Source organism: Geotrypetes seraphini, chromosome 7 (genome assembly GCF_902459505.1).
Source record: "Geotrypetes seraphini chromosome 7, aGeoSer1.1, whole genome shotgun sequence".
Classification (NCBI taxonomy): domain Eukaryota; kingdom Metazoa; phylum Chordata; class Amphibia; order Gymnophiona; family Dermophiidae; genus Geotrypetes; species Geotrypetes seraphini.
In genome coordinates, this window is record NC_047090.1 from 116,913,606 (window position 1) to 116,933,171 (window position 19,566).

The 19,566-nt window shown below is 46.1% G+C and overlaps 1 protein-coding gene across 3 annotated transcripts in view; it reads right to left on the minus strand.

Moving 5' to 3' along the window:
- SPTBN5 (spectrin beta, non-erythrocytic 5) overlaps positions 1 to 19,566 on the minus strand; it is a 349,132-nt gene that overhangs the window by 172,048 nt on the left and 157,518 nt on the right. For all 3 annotated transcript variants that reach the window (XM_033951049.1, XM_033951047.1, XM_033951048.1), the window contains exons 30-34: positions 14,990 to 15,122; positions 14,387 to 14,532; positions 11,164 to 11,278; positions 9,646 to 9,756; positions 3,121 to 3,300 (exon numbers count right to left, since the gene is read on the minus strand). In XM_033951049.1, the coding sequence (XP_033806940.1) occupies positions 3,121 to 3,300; positions 9,646 to 9,756; positions 11,164 to 11,278; positions 14,387 to 14,532; positions 14,990 to 15,122 (685 nt within the window). The remainder of the gene's footprint in view (positions 1 to 3,120; positions 3,301 to 9,645; positions 9,757 to 11,163; positions 11,279 to 14,386; positions 14,533 to 14,989; positions 15,123 to 19,566) is intronic.

Below are 19,566 nucleotides of genomic sequence, written 5' to 3' on the forward strand. Positions count from 1 at the left end.
TTTCCCTCTCCCTCTCCAGTTCGTCTCCGTGGCCCCCCTTCTTTCTTCCCCCCCCAAGCAAAGCTGTCTGCCTCGCAGCACACCCCTCCTCCAAAGCTGCCCCCATATCGGGTCCTGTTCTCACCATTTAAAGAAAATCAGTGACTATATTTCAACCCTCTGCTCCCTTAGTCCCTTGCCGCCCCCTTCCCGCGGTCCCGACAAATGTCCTTATTCCAGCAGGGGCCGCAGCACTCTAAACACGCTGCTTCATGGCCTTCTACTGGCCTGATTTGCGAAGCAGCGTGTTTAGAGTGCTGCGGCCCCTGCTGGAGTAAGGACGTTTGTCGGGACCGCGGGGCGGGAAGAGAAGAGGAGCGGCGGCAAGGGACTAAGGGAGCCGAAGGGAGGGTTGGATGGGAGGCTGAACGGGGGTTCGGGTGTGCCAGGGAGAGGAACGAAGAAGACGCCGACGACTAGCCAGAGAGATTTGCGCGCATGCGCACTCCTACCTGAGGTGCCCTACATCTCATGGAAAATGGACGCACGCAGTGAGAGTGCGCATGCGTGGCTTACCGCTTTATTATATTAGATACCGGGGTCCATAAACCTCATCGGCATGTCAGCGTTTCTGCTGCCCTGATATGTGGCCTGAGTAATTTCACTAGGATTGTATTGACTGTGGCACACCCTCACGTAGCCTTGACGGCAAAACGCTGGCCACCGTTGGTGTCGTTGATCCTCATTATTGAGATAAGTATCCTGATTTTCATGGAATGTTATTTAAACTAAGACTGGAACGTACAGTATATGCAATGCACAAGGCTTAAGAACTAGTTAGTGTGAAGGTTTTTTTATGTTGATGAGGTTCCTGGACCCCGGTGTAACCTAGAATTAACTTTTTTCGGTTTATAGGAGGGGATCTGAGGCTCTCTTCTCCCACTTTCAATTTTGAGTGTCTACAAGCCATATACAATGCAAACGTATTAATGTTTTTTTGTTAAACACTAAGGGCTCCTTTTACTAAGGTACGCTAGCGTTTTTAGCACACGCAGTAAATTACCATGCGCTACACCGCATGCTATGCTTCTAGAACTAACAACAGCTCAATGCTGGCGTTAAGGTCTAGCGCGCGGGGCAATGTAGCACGCACTATTCCGCGCATTAAATCTCTAGCACACCTTAGTAAAAGGAGCCCTAAGAGATGTATCCATATTCACTCCTATGTTGCATGCTTTAAAATAAATAGAAGAGTGTATTGTCTGATTGATCTTTTGATTCTTCTTACCCAAGTGGTTTGCACCATTTATATAAAACATTAATTGAGCCAATAAGGAAGCCAGCGCATAAACTTTTATTCAACGCGAAAGTTTGTTCCGTTGAGCGCTGCTTCTGAAGGCTCTTCATTTAGAACAGGGGTGTAAAAGTCCCTCCTTGAAGGCCGCAATCCAGTTGGGTTTTCATGATTTCCCCAATGAATATGCATTGCATGCACTGCTTTCATTGTATGCTAATAGGTCTCTTGCATATTCTTTGGGGAAATCCTGAAAACCTGACTGGATTGCGGCCCTTGAGGAGGGACTTTACACACCCCTGATTTAGAAGAACTATATTTATAAAGGTTCTAGAGATACAGTGCTCCCCCACGAATTCGCGGTCCCGGTCATTCGCGGTATTTTCCTACCGCGAATAACCGGGCAGGAGAGGGCAGCCAGAGCGCCGGCGAGTGAAGGAAATCGCTCGCGGTATGCTCCGACCGCCTCTTCCTGTATTAAAGTCGGGCCTCACCAATCAGGAGCTGCGTGTCAAAGCAGCTCCTGATTGGTGAGGCCCGACTTTAGTACAGGAAGAGGTGGTCGGAGCATATCGCGAGTGATTTCCTTCACTCACCGGCACTCCAGCTGTCCTCTCCTGTCTCCCCTGCTAAAAACCGTATTCGCGGTTTCTCAACATTTGCAGGGGTTCCTGGAATGGGACCCCCGCGAATATCGGGGGAATACTGTATATAGATAAACAGTATTTGCACTATAAGTGTATTCTTCTGCATGTTTTTGTCTGGCTATGGTTTATCTATTTGCATGAACTAATTAATAGGGAGATAAAGTTCTGTAATCTGTGATAAGAATCTTCAACTACTATTTATCACAGCTCTAATTAGATTATGGCACTTCACTATTAATCAAGGATTTATTTTAAGAAGTCCATAATCTAATTAGAGCTGTTATCTATTTGCATGACACAACAAGCCAGATTAAAAACTAATGACTTAGTTTAAGGGATTTATTGTGTATTTTACAAATTTAAACATACAGGGCTGGCTTAGCCTATGAACCAGGTGAGGTTCTGGTTCAGCATGCTGGTAATAAAGGGTGCCAAATGCCCAGGCCAGTGATGTCACTAGTCCTATAGATTAAGCCAAGGCTCAGTGCCTGGGATTTCCTTCCAATGATTTTTTCTTTATTTACTTTTTGCTGCCACTGCCCAGAGAGCTCCAGCTGGCCCCAGCGGTTCAACTCACCATTGTAAACTTGAGCCATGTGGTACAGGAAGTTCAGGTACTCTCATAGAAACAAAAGAATAGCCATACTGGATCAGACCAATGGTCCTTCTAGCCCAGAATCCTGTTTCCAACAGTGGCCAAGCCAGGTCACAAGTACCTGATAGAAACCCAAGTAGTAACAACATCTCTATAGGGATAGTCCATCTACCATCTGTTGGAGACAGACAATACTGAAAAGTATTTGGTTACATAGTGCTCCTTATGGGGCAAGATTCACAAGTCTTTGTTCTCTGTCATATCTATTAGAAGGATATAATCCATCTTTTCTGGACTAGTCTAGTGGACAGTAAGTAGGGGCCCAATATTCAGCAGAACTTATCCAAATAGAAGCAACTTCTGTCCTGATAAGTCTTGCTCACTGAGTAATACCAAATTTTCAGCAGTGCTTACCAAGACAGTGCCACTGAAAACCTGGAAGGAACCATTATGTCCAATTCACTACCTTCTAAAACTCTATATAAGAAAAAATTTTCAGTGTCAATTCATACACCTACATAATTTGAAGAGATGGCCTAAGGACATTTTCCATGTAATTGAAACCAATAGACAACAAAATAGGAATAAGAAGCCTAAATACATACATTGGTGAGGAAATGGTAGTAGTTGCAAGCCTGCTCCAAATCCAGCTTCCGCTGCTCTACTTTACTCTTCAGGGACTCCCAGTTTTCTACTATGGCTTGTTGTTTTCCCTGCAGACCTATTGCCTGGCTCTCAGAGCACCTGTGTAGCACACTGTCTGCAGCATCAATTAGCTCTTGAAACTATAGAAAGGAGAGAAATCATCGATGTGGACAGTGAACAGAGGTTTTGGTAAGCAAGTTTCCAAGATAGTTGCCTGAAACAAAGCTTTCCCCAGCACACAGAGTGTTAAAAATATGGAGGGGCATAATAATAAAAAAACCCATATAAGTCCCCTTTTGGCCTAAGGCCTTAAACGTTGAAAGTAGAAGCAGGAAAAATGTCCATTAGCAAAAAAACACGTCCAAAAGGAGGTTTTTTTTGATAATGGCCTGCCTCTACGTTCAGCTGTTTAAACACCCAGACCACTACGTCTACACTAACAACATATAATCAACCAAAAACAGCCTAAATCCCAAACGCCCAACACAAGAGCTTTTAGGTGAAGGAGGAGCCAGTCCTTCGCTTAACAGCTGAATTCTGTAACCGGTGTCTGTCAAAAACAACACTGGTTACAGAATTTCCCCCCCCCCCCCCCCGACTACGATCGGGCCAGGAGGGAGCCCAAGCCCTCCTGGCTACGCGACCCCCCTACAAGATCGGGCAGGAGGGATCCGATCAGCTCCCCCCCCCGCCGACCCGTGAGACCCCCAACCCACCGACTCTCGAGCCCCCCCACCCGCAATTCTCCTCCCCGTACCTGGATGGATGGGTCCCAAGCCAAGCCAAGCCAATGCCTCAGGCCAAATTCTGATCACTCCGATCATAAAAAACCCCAAGGAATCCATTAAGCTGACCACAAACTACAGACCCATCGCGAGCATCCCATTTTTTATAAAGCTGATGGAAGGCCTGGTTAACCAGAACTTAGTAGCTTACCTGGATAAATTCAACATACTGCACGACAACCAATCAGGTTTTCATCCGGGGTTTAGCACGGAAACAGTTATTGCCTCTCTACTAGATTCCCTCCACAGATTATTCAGTCAGGGTTCAAGCACTCTGGTCCTGCAATTCAACTTAAGTAACGCTTTCAACCTAGTCGATCATGACATCCTACTCGAATGTCTGGAGTCAATTGGCCTTTCGGGTAATGTCCTAAAATGGTTCCAGGGTTTTTTAAGGAAACGCTCATACCAAGTTTACAGTGACAACAATCATTTCTATTGCTGGGTCAATTCATATGGAGTCCCACAAGTTCCCCCCTTTCCCCTACACTATTTAACATCTACTTAGCCCCATTGGGGAACCTACTGCAAAGCTTAAAAGTCAAATTTTACATTTATGCAGACGACATCACTTTAGTTTTTCCCCTAACAAACCTATCCCCTGAAACAAAGAGTCACCAGGCATTCATATTAAAGCAAATCGATCAATGGATGGCCCAATTCAAACTGAAACTCAACTCAGAAAAAACCAAATTCTTCCTAGCTAGCCCAATTGACAAACTCAAAAATTCTTCAATTTCCTTGAATGGTCAAGTCTATCCTATTGTCAACTCCATAAAAATTTTGGGAGTTACCTTGGACCATCACCTTACTCTTGAAGCGCACACATAGCTATTGATTAAAAAAGGCTTCTCGACTCTATGGAAACTAAGAATCATCAGAAAGTACTTCGATGCAACCTCATTCCGTTTAGTGGTGCAAGCCTCCATACTAAACTTACTCGACTACTACAACATCATTAATCTGGGATCTTTCAAGAAAACTATTCAAAGACTCCGAATCATCCAAAACTCAGCCGTCCGACTGATTTTTGATATTAAAAAAATGGGACCACGTAACCCCCTATTACCAGAAACTTCATTGGCTGCCCCTGGAGGCAAGAGTCTTGTTCAAATTTGCCTGTCTTTGTTTTAAATCTATACTTGGCTCGGTCCCCACATACCTGGTTGCACATTTCAACTTGGACTGCCCCAGCAGACCTACATGTAGAGTCCATATGTTCACCCATCCATCAATAAAGGCCTGCCAATACAAAAGATACCTAGACAAAACACTTACTTTCCAAGCAGGCCAAATGAACAACTGGCTGAGCATCTTAATAATGCACGCTTCCTCCTATCTAAGTTTTAGAAAACTAGTAAAAACAAACTTGTTCAACCGATTTGTATTCTAATTGCTTCCTTTGTCCTATTGCTTTACACCATCTGATTTTTACCACGTTCTCTCATTTCCTCTCGGCTCTTGGCCTATGGGAATTGATGTCTGTCCAGTGCCCCACTCTCGCTGATTGTTTGCAGCAGGCTCCTGCTTTCTTTTTCCTGTATCCGCTTCATGTACTTTAATACCTTCTTGTACCTATCTTTGCTGATTGTCCAGCTCCTCTTATTGTGAACTGCCTCGAACTACTATGGCTTTGGTGGTATATAAGAATAAAATTATTATTATTATTATTATCATCATTATTATCCCACGAATGGCTGGCCCTAGGGCCTAATTGGCCCAGGCGCCTCAAACCCCGCCCACAAGTGGGGCCTGAGGTGCCTTGGCCAACCAGAATTGGCCCAGTAGCCTTAGGCCCCTTCTGTGGGCGGGGCCTTAGGCACATGGGCCAAACTCGGCCCTTGTTCAGAGGGGGGTGGGCAATCACCATCACGGCAGGAGAGATGAGCCAACTGAGATAGTTGCAGTAGGTGGTAGGCAGGTTGCTGGGGCCGCTGAGCTGCAGCGATCAGCTCAGCGGGCCCTTTTTCGGCACTTATATCTATTTTGACTTGGTCTAAGTCAAAACATATAAGTGCCGACTAGACAACCTGCCTAAACTTTTGGTTATACCTGCTGTACGCCTATGTCTAGGTTGGCCTAACTGGTCTAGAGGCAGGGGAAAGGCCTAACTGGTTTTAGATACGTCTAAGACCAGCTTTGATTATGGGTGCTTGGATGATCAGGCTTTTTGATCGTACCCATTTAGGCCACTTTTAAGTCTTTTTTTTTTTATGAGCCCCTTAGTTTGATTACAGTTATCAAATAGTTATTTGGAGGTCTGATGCTTTATCCCATCCAATAAATAGAGGACTAGATTGATGTACTTATGGCTATAGCAATAGAGACCATATTGTATGAGTGGAATACTGTTTTGTCCATGAATGCTTGGTAGAATATTGTATATCTCTGTAGAACAGAGCTTACTACTACTACTTATTTCTATAGCACTAATAGAAGGGCACTAATAGAAGGGCATAACAACCAGAACACGGGAAGTCATCATGCCATTGTATCGAGCGATGGTGCGTCCACATCTGGAATACTGCATTCAGTATTGGTCGCCACACTTCAAGAAGGACATGGCGGTACTTGAGAGAGTCCAAAGGAGAGCAACGAAAATGGTAAAAGGGCTGGAACACTGCCCATACGCCGAGAGGTTGGATAGGCTGGGGCTCTTCTCTCTGGAAAAAAGGAGGCTCAGGGGAGATATTATAGAGACCTTCAAGATCATGAGGGGCATAGAGAGGGTGGATAGGGACAGATTCTTCAGACTTAAGGGGACAGCAAATACGAGGGGGCATTCGGAGAAACTGAAGGGAGATAGGTTCAAAACAAATGCAAGGAAGTTTTTTTTTTTCACCCAAAGGGTCGTGGACACTTGGAATGCGCTACCGGAGGAAGTGATCAGGCAGAGTATGGTACAGGGATTCAAACAGGGATTGGACGGATTCCTGAAGGATAAAGGGATCATGGGATACTGAGGGAGGAGCTGGGATGTAACACAAGTATAGAAAGCTAACCAGGTAATGAGTAAAGAAACCAAACCAGGTCGTGCATGTGCAAGACCGGAGGGTTAGGACTTCGATAGGAAGACAGGACTTAAATGAGAAACCAAGGTGGCAAGGGAGCCCCTTCTGGTGATACAGACAGGTCGTGACCTGTTTGGGCCGCCGCAGGAGCGGACTGCTGGGCAGGATGGACCTGTGGTCTGACCCGGCGGAGGCACTGCTTATGTTCTTATGTTCTTATGTTCTTATGTACCTTGCGTGTTATACGCGTGAGCGCGTTGTACAAAATTTTTTTTACATAGTTTCCCCCCCCCCCCGACGTCCGATTCAACCCCCCCGCAGGACCGCTCACACCCCCACCCCGAAGGACCGCTCGCACGCACTCCCACCCGCACTCACACCCCTACCCTGAAGGACCGCTCGCACCCCCACAGCCTCCCGACCCCCCCCATCATGTAGAAGCTCCTACCGGTGTCCTGCTGCTTCCTCTTGGCAGTCCCGGCCCTTTCTGTGAGCCCTGCGCCTGCGCTGCTTCCTCGGCGGTTCGCCCTTTCTCTAACGTCAAGCCCTCTTGCCCCGCCGACTCCCCGACACGATCGGGGCAAGAGGGAGCTCAAGCCCTCTTGCCCCAGCCAACCGCGGCACCCCCGACATGATCGGGGCAAGAGGGAGCTCAAGCCCTCTTGCCCCCCCCCCCGACACGATTGGGGCAAAAGGGAGCCCAAGCCCTCTTGCCCCGCTGACTCCCCAACAATATCGGGCCAGGAGGGAGCCTTGGGCACATGGTCGGGTTGGGCCCATGTGCCTCAGGCCCTGCCCCCAGGAGGGACCTAAGGCTCCAGGGCCTATTCTGATTGGCCCAGGCGCCATAGGCCCCACCAGTAGGCGGAGCTTTGGGATGGATGGGCCAATCCGGCCTCATTCCGTCGTTGGCTGCCTGCCGGACAGGCGGGTTTGGCTTCCGTCTGTCCAGCCAACTACACAAAGGTACGGGGAAGGGGGGTGGGGGGTGTCGTGGGGGTCGGCCAGGAGGGTCGTGGGTCGGCTGGGGGGGCGGTCGGAGGTTCTTGGGGGGGGCGGTCGTTGAGGGTAGGGGGTCGCCGTGGCCAGGAGGGTTTGGGCTCCTTCCTGGCCCGATATTGTCGGGGAGTTGGGGAGTCGGCGGGGCAAGAGGGCTTGGGCTCCCTTTTGCCCCGATCGTGTTGGGGGGGGCAAGAGGGCTTGAGCTCCCTCTTGCCCCGATCGTGTCGGGGGTGCCGCGGTTGGCTGGGGCAAGAAGGCTTGAGCTCCCTCTTGCCCCGATCGTGTCGGGGGTGCCGCGGTTGGCTGGGGCAAGAGGGCTTGAGCTCCCTCTTGCCCCGATCATGTCGGGGAATCGGCGGGGCAAGAGGGCTTTACGTTAGAGAAAGGGCGAACCGCTGGAAGAGGAAGCAGCGCAGGCGCAGGGCTCACGGAAGGGCCGGGACCGCCAAGAGAAAGCAGCAGGACACCGGTAGGCGCTTCTACATGATGGGGGGGGTCGGGAGGCTGTGGGGGTGCGAGTGGTCCTTCAGGGTGGGGGTGCGGATGCGGGTGGGAGTGCGTGCGAGCGGTCCTTCGGGGTGGGGGTGCAAGCGGTCCTGCGGGGGGGTGAATCGGACGTCGGGGGGGCATCAGGCTGTCAGGGTGGGGACAGGAGAGTCGGGGCGGGCGAAAGGAGAGTCGGGGTGGCCAGAGGAGAGTCGGGGCGGGCGAAAGGACAGTCGGGCGGTGACGGGAGAGTCGGGCAGCATGCGCGGTATACGGGTGTGCGCGGTATATAAAAATTTCTGTACTTAAATTTGTGTTTTCCGCACGCTATACCCGTGTGCGCGTTTTACACGGGTGCGCATTATCTATGTGAAAATACGGTAAACGAGAGAGTAAACAATGGGGAAAAATCCCATATAGGATTTTGAATATTATACTGGTACATTTGAATTGGACTCTCCAATAAACTGGAAGTCAGTGCAAGGCTTTCAACAGAGGAGTAACGTGATCATATTTATTCTTACCAAATATCAATTTGGCCACCATATTTTGAATAAGTTGCAGCCTTTTCATGTTACACTTGCTTAAGCTGATCTAAAGAGAGTTTACATACTCCCACATGAGCCAGTATAATTGCCTGAACCAAAACAGCAAAATGTTGCTGATGAAAGAAATGGCGAACCCTTCTCAATATCCGAAGACTGAAAAAACAATTGTCTGATAAGACAAATCTTGAATAAACCCCAGGATTTTTAATGAAAATTCAATCTTCAAAGTATCACCAGAATTTAACCGCAGTAAAGATGGTAATCGGTCTAGTTTGGGACCAAACCATAAAAGTTTTGTCTTGGTGCTGTTCAACCTTTACTGATTCATGCAAATGAGGTCCTGAAATGAGTCTCTGCACATGGCCCAACACCCTTCCATATTCTCCACAGGCCATCCCTGACAGTAAAATGATATTTTTATCATAGTTATAGCACAACAGAAAAACAGAAGGGCACGTATGGTACACTGTAGTAACAACTCGTTACTCTGATAAATAATCGTTCACTGTTGCATGCATTTTTAAACAAACATGTTCTCTGTGTGACTGTAACATAGAGTCTGTTGAAGAGGTCATTTAATGCAAGATGCCTAGCCTTGATGGATGTCTCTAATGGCATACAGTATCTGTCAGAGTGATGAGTTATGGGCTTACCTGCTGCTCATTGCCCACCAGCTCATGCTCCAGGGCCTCATGTTTACGCAGCTGGGACTGTACACCACTCAGATTCTTGGCAATGTCATCAGGAATGCTCTTATGCTTCTCCTGGGGAGGAAAGAAATCAGAAAAAGCGAGAGGGAACAGAAATGACAATGTGCACTGTGGGACCCATGTATTAAAGTATGCTAAAAGCAAGCATTCTTAATCATTAAAAACATCATTAATGTGAGATATGATAAAGATATATAAAATACTGAGTGAAATTTCTAGTTTACTCTTCTATGGGCCTCTTTTACAAAGCCACGCTAGCGGCCCCAAAGCCCATAGAGATTTAAAGGGCTTCGGGGCTGTTGCCGTGCGGCAGCCGCTAGCGGGGCTTTGTAAAAGAGGCAGTAGGTGGTAAGCGATGAAACTAGTAAGTAGTAGATTTAAAACAAACCAGAGAAAATATTTCTTCACTCAGTGTGTAATTAAACTCTGGAATGCCTTGCCAGATAATGTGGTGAAAGCAGTTAGTTTAGCAGGGTTTAAAAAAAGATTTGATAACTTCCTAAAAGAGTCCATAAGTCATTATTAAGATGGACTTGGGGAAATCCACTGTTTATTCCTAGGATAAGAAGCATAAAATCTGTTTTACTCCTTGGGATCTTGCCAGATAATTGTGACCTACATTCAAGGGGATGGGACTTGATATACCACCTTTCTACGGTTACATTCAAAGTGGTTTACATTATTATTTCTACTTGGGCAATGGAGGGTTAAGTGATTTGCCCAGAGTCACAAGGAGCTGAAGGAGGAATTCAGCATGATGCACTAACCACTAGGCTACTCTTTCACTCTAGATTGGCCACTGTTGGAAATAGGATACCAGCCTTGATGGACCTTCGATCTGTCCCAGTAGGGCAATTCTTATATTCTTAATAATAGCTTATGGACTTTTCTTTTATGAAATTATCCAAACCTTTGTTAAACCCTGCTAAATTAATTGCTTTCACTGCATTCCCTGGCAATGAATTCCAGAGTTTAAACAAACAATTTCATTTCCAGGAGACATTTCTGGATGGTTAAATTGTTTTGAATATCGACTCCTATGTGAATGAATGATGACAGCACACTTTACTACATTGTCTCCTATGAGATAAGGAACCGGCCAGCATCTACATTCATATAAGACTTTCAAATGAAATCACCAGAGCAGTCGTTGCCAGGCTTACCACAGAGAGATGTTTCCATCTGTAGCTCCACTGCCTTGATCATTGGCCCAGGCAGTCAAAGCTGCACATAACCACTAATCTTCCAAACCACAGTTCTGCTTCTGATCTCATGCCATATAATGTTCATTGCTAGTTCACTATCCTTTAGATCCCACAATACATGACTTACTGACCGATTTCGCCTCACACTCAAATCACCTGCTCTTTCCATTCAGCACTGATCTCTACTCTGGTTTTCCATTGGCTGCTTGAGACCTCCCATCCCCAAAATGACTGTTCCTCTTTCTTTGCTCTTTACCTCAATCTGGTTTAGGGCCTCGGTTAGGTCCCAGTAACATTTGTGAATGGCTTCAGCATCCTGCAGTAGTTTTCCTCGAGCTCTGGTCATCTCGAGCAGATTTTCCCAGGAGTTTCTGCAGTGCACGGAACAGAAAGAGATGGAGTGTATGTGAAATAGTCTGTATAATAGTGACACAGAGAGGGAGAAAAAGTAGGCAGATAAAGAGAAAAGAGAGAGAAAGTATAGGAAAAAGAAGACTATGTGAAATGTGGGTCTAGGAGACAAAGAAAAGCAATACAGACCAGTGGTGTAGCGTGGGAGGTTTGCGCCCAGTGCCTTGGCACCAAGCATTGCCACACCATGCACCCCCTACTCTTCCCCACGTACTATGCACCCCCCGGCCCCCACTTACCACTGGCATAAACAGCATCTTCTACCTGCTTTATGAGCTGTCCTCGGCTCCCTTCTGGCGTCAGGTAGAAGATGTTGCTCGCGCCTGCAAACATTCCAAGAGGCATGCGGGGGAAGGGGGTGGAGAAGAGCAGAGGTACTGGCACCCCCATGATCTGATGGAGACCTATCTTCACATTCCCAATTTCCTGGCCCACAGGAGGTACTTGTGATTTCATGTGCTGGATCAGCATTTTCAATTCTCCACGCTCCCTTTTGACTTAGCCATGGCACCTTGCATCTTTACCAAGGTAGCAGCACACCTCCGCAAAACTGGGGTTTAGGTGCACCCATATTTGGACAACTGGCTTATCAGAGTTCCATTCAAGGAGGAAGGCAAGCTGGCAGTTTTGAGAAGGATGCAACTCCTCCAAAGCTTGGGCTGGATAATCAACTTCAAGAAAAGTCATCTGGAACCGACTCAGCACCTGGAATACCTGGGAGTCTTGTTCGACACGGCCTTGGGCCAGATGTTTCTTCCACAACTATGCAGATTGAAGCTCCAGAAGCAGATTTCAGAGTGTGGCAGGTCCTGGGATTGATGGCGGTGACCATAAAGGTGGTTCCTTGGGCTAGAGCGCATATGAGACTTCTCCAAGACTCTCTTCTCTCTTGCTGGTCACCTCAGTCAGATTTACTACAATGGCTGGTCCCCGGCTATCTACAGTGAAGATAGCGGTGGTGGTTGAGGCCAGCTGCCCTTTCCAGGGGTATTGCCTCTTTGCATCTCCTGGGTGATCCTAACAACTGATGCTAGCCTTTATAGTTGGGTGGTCACTGCAATGGACGCCCAGCCAGGGGCATTGGACTCCAACTCAGCAGAAGTGGTCCATAAATTGCCTGGAACTCAGCCATTCATCTAGCACTTCCAGCACTGGAGAAGTCTCTGGAGGGCAAGGCAGAGACTTTTCAGATAATGCGACAGCTCCTGACTGAATCAGGGATGTGAGCAGCTAGGCAGAAGGCCCCTGAGCTCTAAAAATATACCAGCAGGCTGGCTAGCTAGGTGTCCCCAAGCGACTGATCCTGCTAGCAGCAGACTTCCGCAATGCGAGTCTGCGTCTTATCCCAGGCAGAGGTCCCACCAAGAGGGAACCTCCAGACACAGAGTCTCCAAAGATCACTGAGCAAAAATGCCCAAAAATAATAAAACCACAGAGCAGATGAAAAACACTTCTGAACAACTTGCTTGCAGAAAACTGAGGGGGGCAGGAGCAGCTCTCTGGGTAGGTGGGGTTGGAAAACATGAGTGACAGTTTTCTGCATGCAACTTGCTGGTTCAAATACAAGACCCTAGCATTCAGGACCACTAGACACATTGCACTAGAGCTCATGTTGCAATCCATCTTATATCGTAAAAAAATATTCTTTTCTAGTTTTAGGATGAATGAACACATTTTATCCAGCATAATGAACATACGCTTTTGCCCCATTTGTTATGTCCCACTGATTGTCTTATATGTGGCTGTGGTTAATTGGAAGGGCCAAAGAAACTAGCTTCATTTTTAGATTTCTTTCTCTCAAATATGCCACCACAAGGCGTTTATTCTTGAAACAAATATATGCCAATGTTTTCTTATAATTTTCTGAATTCCATTTGCAAGATGTGAGAATCTAAGGGTGCTTATTAGATAAGGTGCACGATGGGTTAGTCTGGCAGGCTGTTAGTACGTATATTAGACTAAAACCACAGGCAACCATGCAGGCTATGTGAGCCTCCTGTTGACCTGGTTGGATCAGCAGGTTGTTGTTGGTGGGGCAACATAGGCCAGGGAGACCCTAGATGTCAGATATTTGGTCAACACTCATGCTCGTATTGGTGGCTGCTTAGAGTGCAGCATTACAAGCTTTGTAGTTAGACATAGAAATGGAGGTTGAATCATGGTCCAAAAGTTCACAGGGGTGACTTTCTCTCCTGTAAGATACTGAAAAGGAGGCAAGGCAATATTAAAACATATGCAAATTAGGCACTTGCCTAGGACTCAAACATTTTGGAGGGGCCCTCTCAGATAGGCTAAATCGATGGCTCCCAAGGCACAGTTTTGCCCAGCAGAAAGAAGAAATTAAGAATATATACTAACTGTACATGGGTTAAAATGTGCTCACCTATAGCTTATACACTATGGCCAATGACTGGTGTAGTGAGATTGCGAAACCTTCAGAAGAAGATATTAACCATGACCTATTGCTCTATCGGTGATGTTGTATTCATGGACCCCCTGCAGCAGGAGATGAACCGCAGAAACTAATAAAAGAGTTAAAAGAACCGAAAATTGTTCCGTAGACTTCTAGAATTAGTAAAATAAAGTACTGCTATTCTCATGTTATAAATCTGCATTTGATTAGTGATACACAAAAAAAAATCATCTGAAAATGATAGAACAGGGAAAATGAGGTGGGAAACCTCTATGTCATGACTGTCTGTGCAAGTGGGATTGTAAGCTCTTCTGAGAAGGGACTGTCTATTAAATGTCAAAATGTACAGCGCTGCGAACGCCTTTCAGCTCTATAGAAGTGATAAATAGTAGTAGTAGTAAAGAAGACTTGAAGTGAGGGGATGGCCCAAAGCCATAGTGGCCTACAGAGCTCTGTCTATTCTTCCCACCCCTATGCATTGTCCTCCACTCACCAAAATCAGAGGCTGGAGAGAGTGCTTCTTACCTGCTGCTTCCTAGTCTACATGGTAACCATGTAGGGAACAGTTTGTGGGAGTTTTAAAATGTTTTTATGTTATGAAAGGAGCCCATCACACTTGTAAAAAAGAGGGGGGGGGGGGTTACATAGGTCTTACCGTAACTCTCTCTGTTTCTGACGGATGTCTCTGGACTCCAAATGCCCGTGTTCAATCAGGCTGTCTGCCACATGTTGGCATTGTGCTACTCTCTGTGCTGCTGTTTCCACAAGGTGCTGGAATGTGTTGTATTTGGCACGGAGTAGCTTTCAAAATAAAATCATATGAAATCATGACTGCACAATAAAATGCTTTTTAATCCATATATGGATGGGTTGGAAACTCATGGTCCACGGTTCATGTCTGACCTGACTAATAACGAAATGAACATAGAAAAACAATCTTTAGGGCATCTCAAAATTCAAAGAAATCCCTGAGAACTTCAGCAGGCAGGAATAGCACAGGAAACCAATCTGCCGGGACTGAAATTCTGCAGAAGCTAGTTCATCCTACTTAAAAAAGATTCCACGTGTCTAATATTTCATACATTTGGTTTTAAGAGTGTCTTGTAAAGGGGTACATAGAGATGCCTTTTAACATGGTACAAGGTCACAGAAAAGTGGGATCACAGATGGAAAGGGTGATTGTAAAATGAACAGCACAGAAGAAAAAGCAAAGGGTAAGGAATGAGCGATGAGGGAGTGTAATATTCCTAGTGCTCACCAGGACATGTTCGTAGTCATTGCCGTAATCGTTGGAGTTAACTGTGAGCTTTTGCTGATTTATCCACTCCTGTATGACTCTGGATTCCCTCAGGTACTCATGAAAACACAGAGTTTCAGTCAGCTTTTTCCACCTGTTGAGAGACATGATGCAAGATGGAAAATGCCTTTTGGGTAGGACTATAAATTCACAGTGCCCAAAACTGCAGTTGTTTATCAAGTAAGGTACTTTTATAGCTATCCCTGCGTTTATTTGGCCACATATGCACACAAATGACCTCATATAAATAATAATAATAATAGTTTATTTTTGTATACTGAGTGACATAAAAGAACACTATTTTTTTGTGTGTTCAATCATCTTTATTGACTTTTTAACAAGTACAGCAATTGGACAGGAATGGTTTTGCTGTGGTCCCCTGCGGTCCTGTTCTATGCGACCCTGTTTACATAAAAGAACACTATACTTTGCTAGTGAGTGTGCACAAGTACGGAGTTTGGGCAGAGGGTAGGTGTAGATTATGAAATACCATATCTATGCATGTAGATGTGCAAAGCATGCACCTTCACATATACCTGCCTAATTGTCTTTATAAAATAGAACCTAGGGAGCTGTCTTTCTTCTGTAGATGAAAAGAAACAAGAAGGCAGTCAGTCTACTAAGTCCATCGTGAGGAATAATAGCGAGGTAGACCAAAAAAAAAAAAATTTAAGAAAACACAGGTTGGTCCTGTATCTTAAAATCTGGGATAGCTATGTTAACTGGAGGTCAGTTTCCTCTTTATCACAGCTGTAAAACTGTGGGCTGTAGTTTTGTTGGGGTGGGGGAGCTTTTTTGGGGGGGGGGGATTCAGCCTAAAATTTGTTTATTGGCATTTAGTCTGATTTTTTTTTGGTATGGTTAGTTTTGTTAGAGGGATGAAGCGAGGGTTTTGGGAAGGGATTGGGTGGATCGTCCGGATTGTGCTGTTATTTATTTTAATAAAAATGATTTTATTATTTTTTTTAAATTAAGAAAACACAGTCTTTATTAGACATACTCCCAGGACATAAAAGCGTGCCTGACATGGCAGGGGCTGATAAATGACACACTAAGAACAACAAAATTGCTATATAAATGTGCCGGGGTCTGTTGGAATTGACGTTGGGTACAATTTTATGTCCTGGAAGTTGTGACAAAACCATGGCCAGCTTTGTCCCTGTGATTAATAAAAGCAGAATACGGTCCCTGGTCAGGAGAGCTAACCAGGTTAAAAGTAATGATATAGAAATGGCTGACTACCCCTCAGACAGTGAGATAGAGCAGGAAGGGTATGAGCCTAAGGATATTAAGCAGAATGTGCCATATCAGAGTAAATATACCAGAAAGCCTGTTAGGACTTTTACTGAAAAGTGGAGACCTGGTCCTGCAGGGTATTCACACTATTGTAAGCCTAGGAGAAACCAGCTTTATTTCCCTAGGGATTTTCAGCCCAACCCCCCTCCTCCTAGGAGAGAGGGGTGGGACTATGACACACGTAAAAGCAGAGCCCTGAATCACAGTAGAAGAGAGACAGATGCAGGAGAAGCAAAGCAGAGGCACCTGCAGGACCATGCCCAAGAAGGAGAGGGGAGGAGTCTCTTCCCTCAACCCCACAGCAGTGAGGACATAGAGATGGCTGAGGACTTGCCTAGCCTGAGACCAGCTGCTGAGAGCATGGTAGGAGCCGAGGCTATGGACACTGCTGAATTGCCTCTAGATGCCAGCTTTAACCCAGAGGGGATGGAGGTTAGTTCCTAAGCTAAAGGGAAGAAAATAACCTGTCTGAGTAAACTGTGTTTGTGTGCTGGCTCTCTGCAAGCAAAGACCAGGTGATTCTAATCAAGGAGAGAAGGAAAAAGCCTCTCCATTTTCTCTGTGACTGTTCTGATGCTTTGTTTGCTGAAAAGCTGTAAATTTAAACCTGTGAAGTTTCTGTGAAAAAGCCTCTGCAGCAATAGTAACTTATCTAAAGCATCCTGCAGTGCTACATCTATAGAAAAGCTCAGCTGTTGCTGATAAGCCCTGTTAACCACCAGAGCTCCAACTCTGAACAGAGCAAGGACTGAGAACTGGACACTTTACCTCACAAGTTAAGCTGAGGACTTGTGGCTTCATCGCCAAAGTTTTGCTATTTCCATGTTGTGCAATTTTCTGTTCCTGTATGAAGTTATTTTGCATGGCATTTCTACTTATCTGAACCCTGGTGAAGAGGACTGTCTTTAACCAGAGAAAGTCCAGGGGAATTATATTACATGCCATACTTGAACTTTGATAACTATTAGATGGCTGTTTCTTTATTCAAACAGCAGCCATTAGAATTTCCCAGGTGAAGGAAGCAATCAGAGACAAGAAGACTTCGTTTAAGGCAGTGGTTCCCAAACCCTGTCCTGGGGGACCCCCAGCCAGTCGGGTTTTCAAGATATCCCTAATGAATATGCATGAGAGATTTGCATACCTGTCACTTCCATTATATGCAAATCTCTCTCATGCATATTCATTAGGGATATCTTAAAAACCCGACTGGCTGGGGGTCCCCCAGGACAGGGTTTGGGAACCACTGGTTTAAGGAATGGAAAAGGTAAAAAACGGACAAAAACTGGAAAAAGCGCAAATAGCATCAACGCAGGTGCCATAAGGCGGTAAAAGGGGCCAAAAGAGACTACGAGGAAAAATAGCCAAGGAGGCAAAAAACTTCAAGCCGTTCTTTCGATATATCAAGGAGAAACGACCCGCAAAGGAAGCAGTGGGACCGTTGGATGCCCATGGAAAAAAGGGAGTGCTAAAGGAGGACAAAGCCATCGCCGATAAGCTGAACACATTTTTTGTGTCTGTATTTACCAAAGAGGATGTACACAACATACCGGAACCTGACACTGGAAGCGAAGACGGGAAACTGACAGGGTTGACGGTCAGTCTAGAAGAGGTATGCAGGCAGATTGATAGGCTTAAGAGTGACAAATCCCCGGGACCGGATGGCATCCATCCGAGAATCATTAAGGAACTGAAAGGGACTATAGCTGAATTGCTTCAACTAATAGCAAATCTGTCGATCAAATCGGGAAAGATTCCGGAAGACTGGAAGGTGGCAAATGTTACGGCGATCTTCAAAAAGGGTTTGAGGGAGATCTGGGAAACTACAGATCGGTGAGTCTGACCTCGGTACCAGAAAAGATGGTAGAGGCGCTGATAAAGGACCACATCATTGATCACCTTGACAGACACAATCTGATGAGGACCAGCCAGCACGGCTTCAGCATAGGACGATCTTGCTTGACAAACTTGCTACACTTCTTCGAGGGAGTAAACAGACAGATAGACAAGGGTGACCCGGTCGACATTGTATATCTGGATTTTCAGAAGGCATTCGACAAGGTTCCGCACGAACGACTACTTCGGAAAATTGCGAGCCATGGAATAGAGGGTGAAATACTCACGTGGATTAAGAAATGGCTGGCGGATAGGAAACAGAGAGTGGGGGTAAATGGACAATACTCGGACTGGAAGAGCGTCACCAGCGGGGTGCCGCAGGACTCAGTGCTTGGACCCGTGCTCTTCAACATATTCATAAACGATCTGGAAATTGGTACGAGTGAGGTGATTAAATTTGCAGATGATACAAAGTTATTCATAGTGAAGATGCAGGGGGATTGTGAAGATCTGCAACTCGACATAACCATGCTCGAGAAATGGGCAGCGACATGGTAAATGAGGTTCAACATGGATAAGTGTAAGGTGATGCATGTCGGTAACAAGAATCTCACAAGATGTCCGGGGCGGTACTTGGAGAGACACCCCAGGAAAGAAGGTTGACAAGTCAATGAAGCCATTTGCACAATGTGTGGCAGCGGCAAAAATGGCGAACAGAATGCTAGGAATGATAAAGAAGGGGATCACGAACAGATCGGAAAAGGTTATCATGCCGCTGTACCGGGCCATGGCACGCCCTCACCTGGAATACTGCGTCCAGCACTGGTCACCGTACATGAAGAAAGACACAGTACTACTTGAAAGGGTCCAGAAAAGAGTGACTAAAATGGTTAAGGGGCTGGAAGAGGTGCGGTACAATGAGAGATTACAGAAACTGGGTCTCTTCTCCCTTGAAAAGAGGAGATTGAGAGGGGACATGATCGAGACATTCAAGATAATGAAGGGAATAGGCTCAGTAGATAAGGTCAGGTTGTTCACCCTCTCCAAGGTGGGGAGAACGAGAGTGCACTCTCTAAAATTAAAAGGGGATGGATTTCGTACAAATGTAAGGAAGTTCTTCTTCACCCAGAGAGTGGTGGAGAACTGGAATGCTCTTCTGGAGTCTATTAAAGGGGAAAACACCCTCCAGGGATTCAAGACAAGGCTAGACAAGTTTCTGCTGAACCGGAATGTACGCAGGTGAGGCTGGTCTCGGTTAGGACACTGGTCTTTGACCTGGGGGCCGCCGCGTGAGTGGACTATTGGGCGCGATGGACCACTGGTCTGACCCAGCAGTGGCAATTCTTATGTTCAATATCTCACAGTCCTCAGCGACACCACCAGAGACTCAAATATGCTTTCACAGTCCG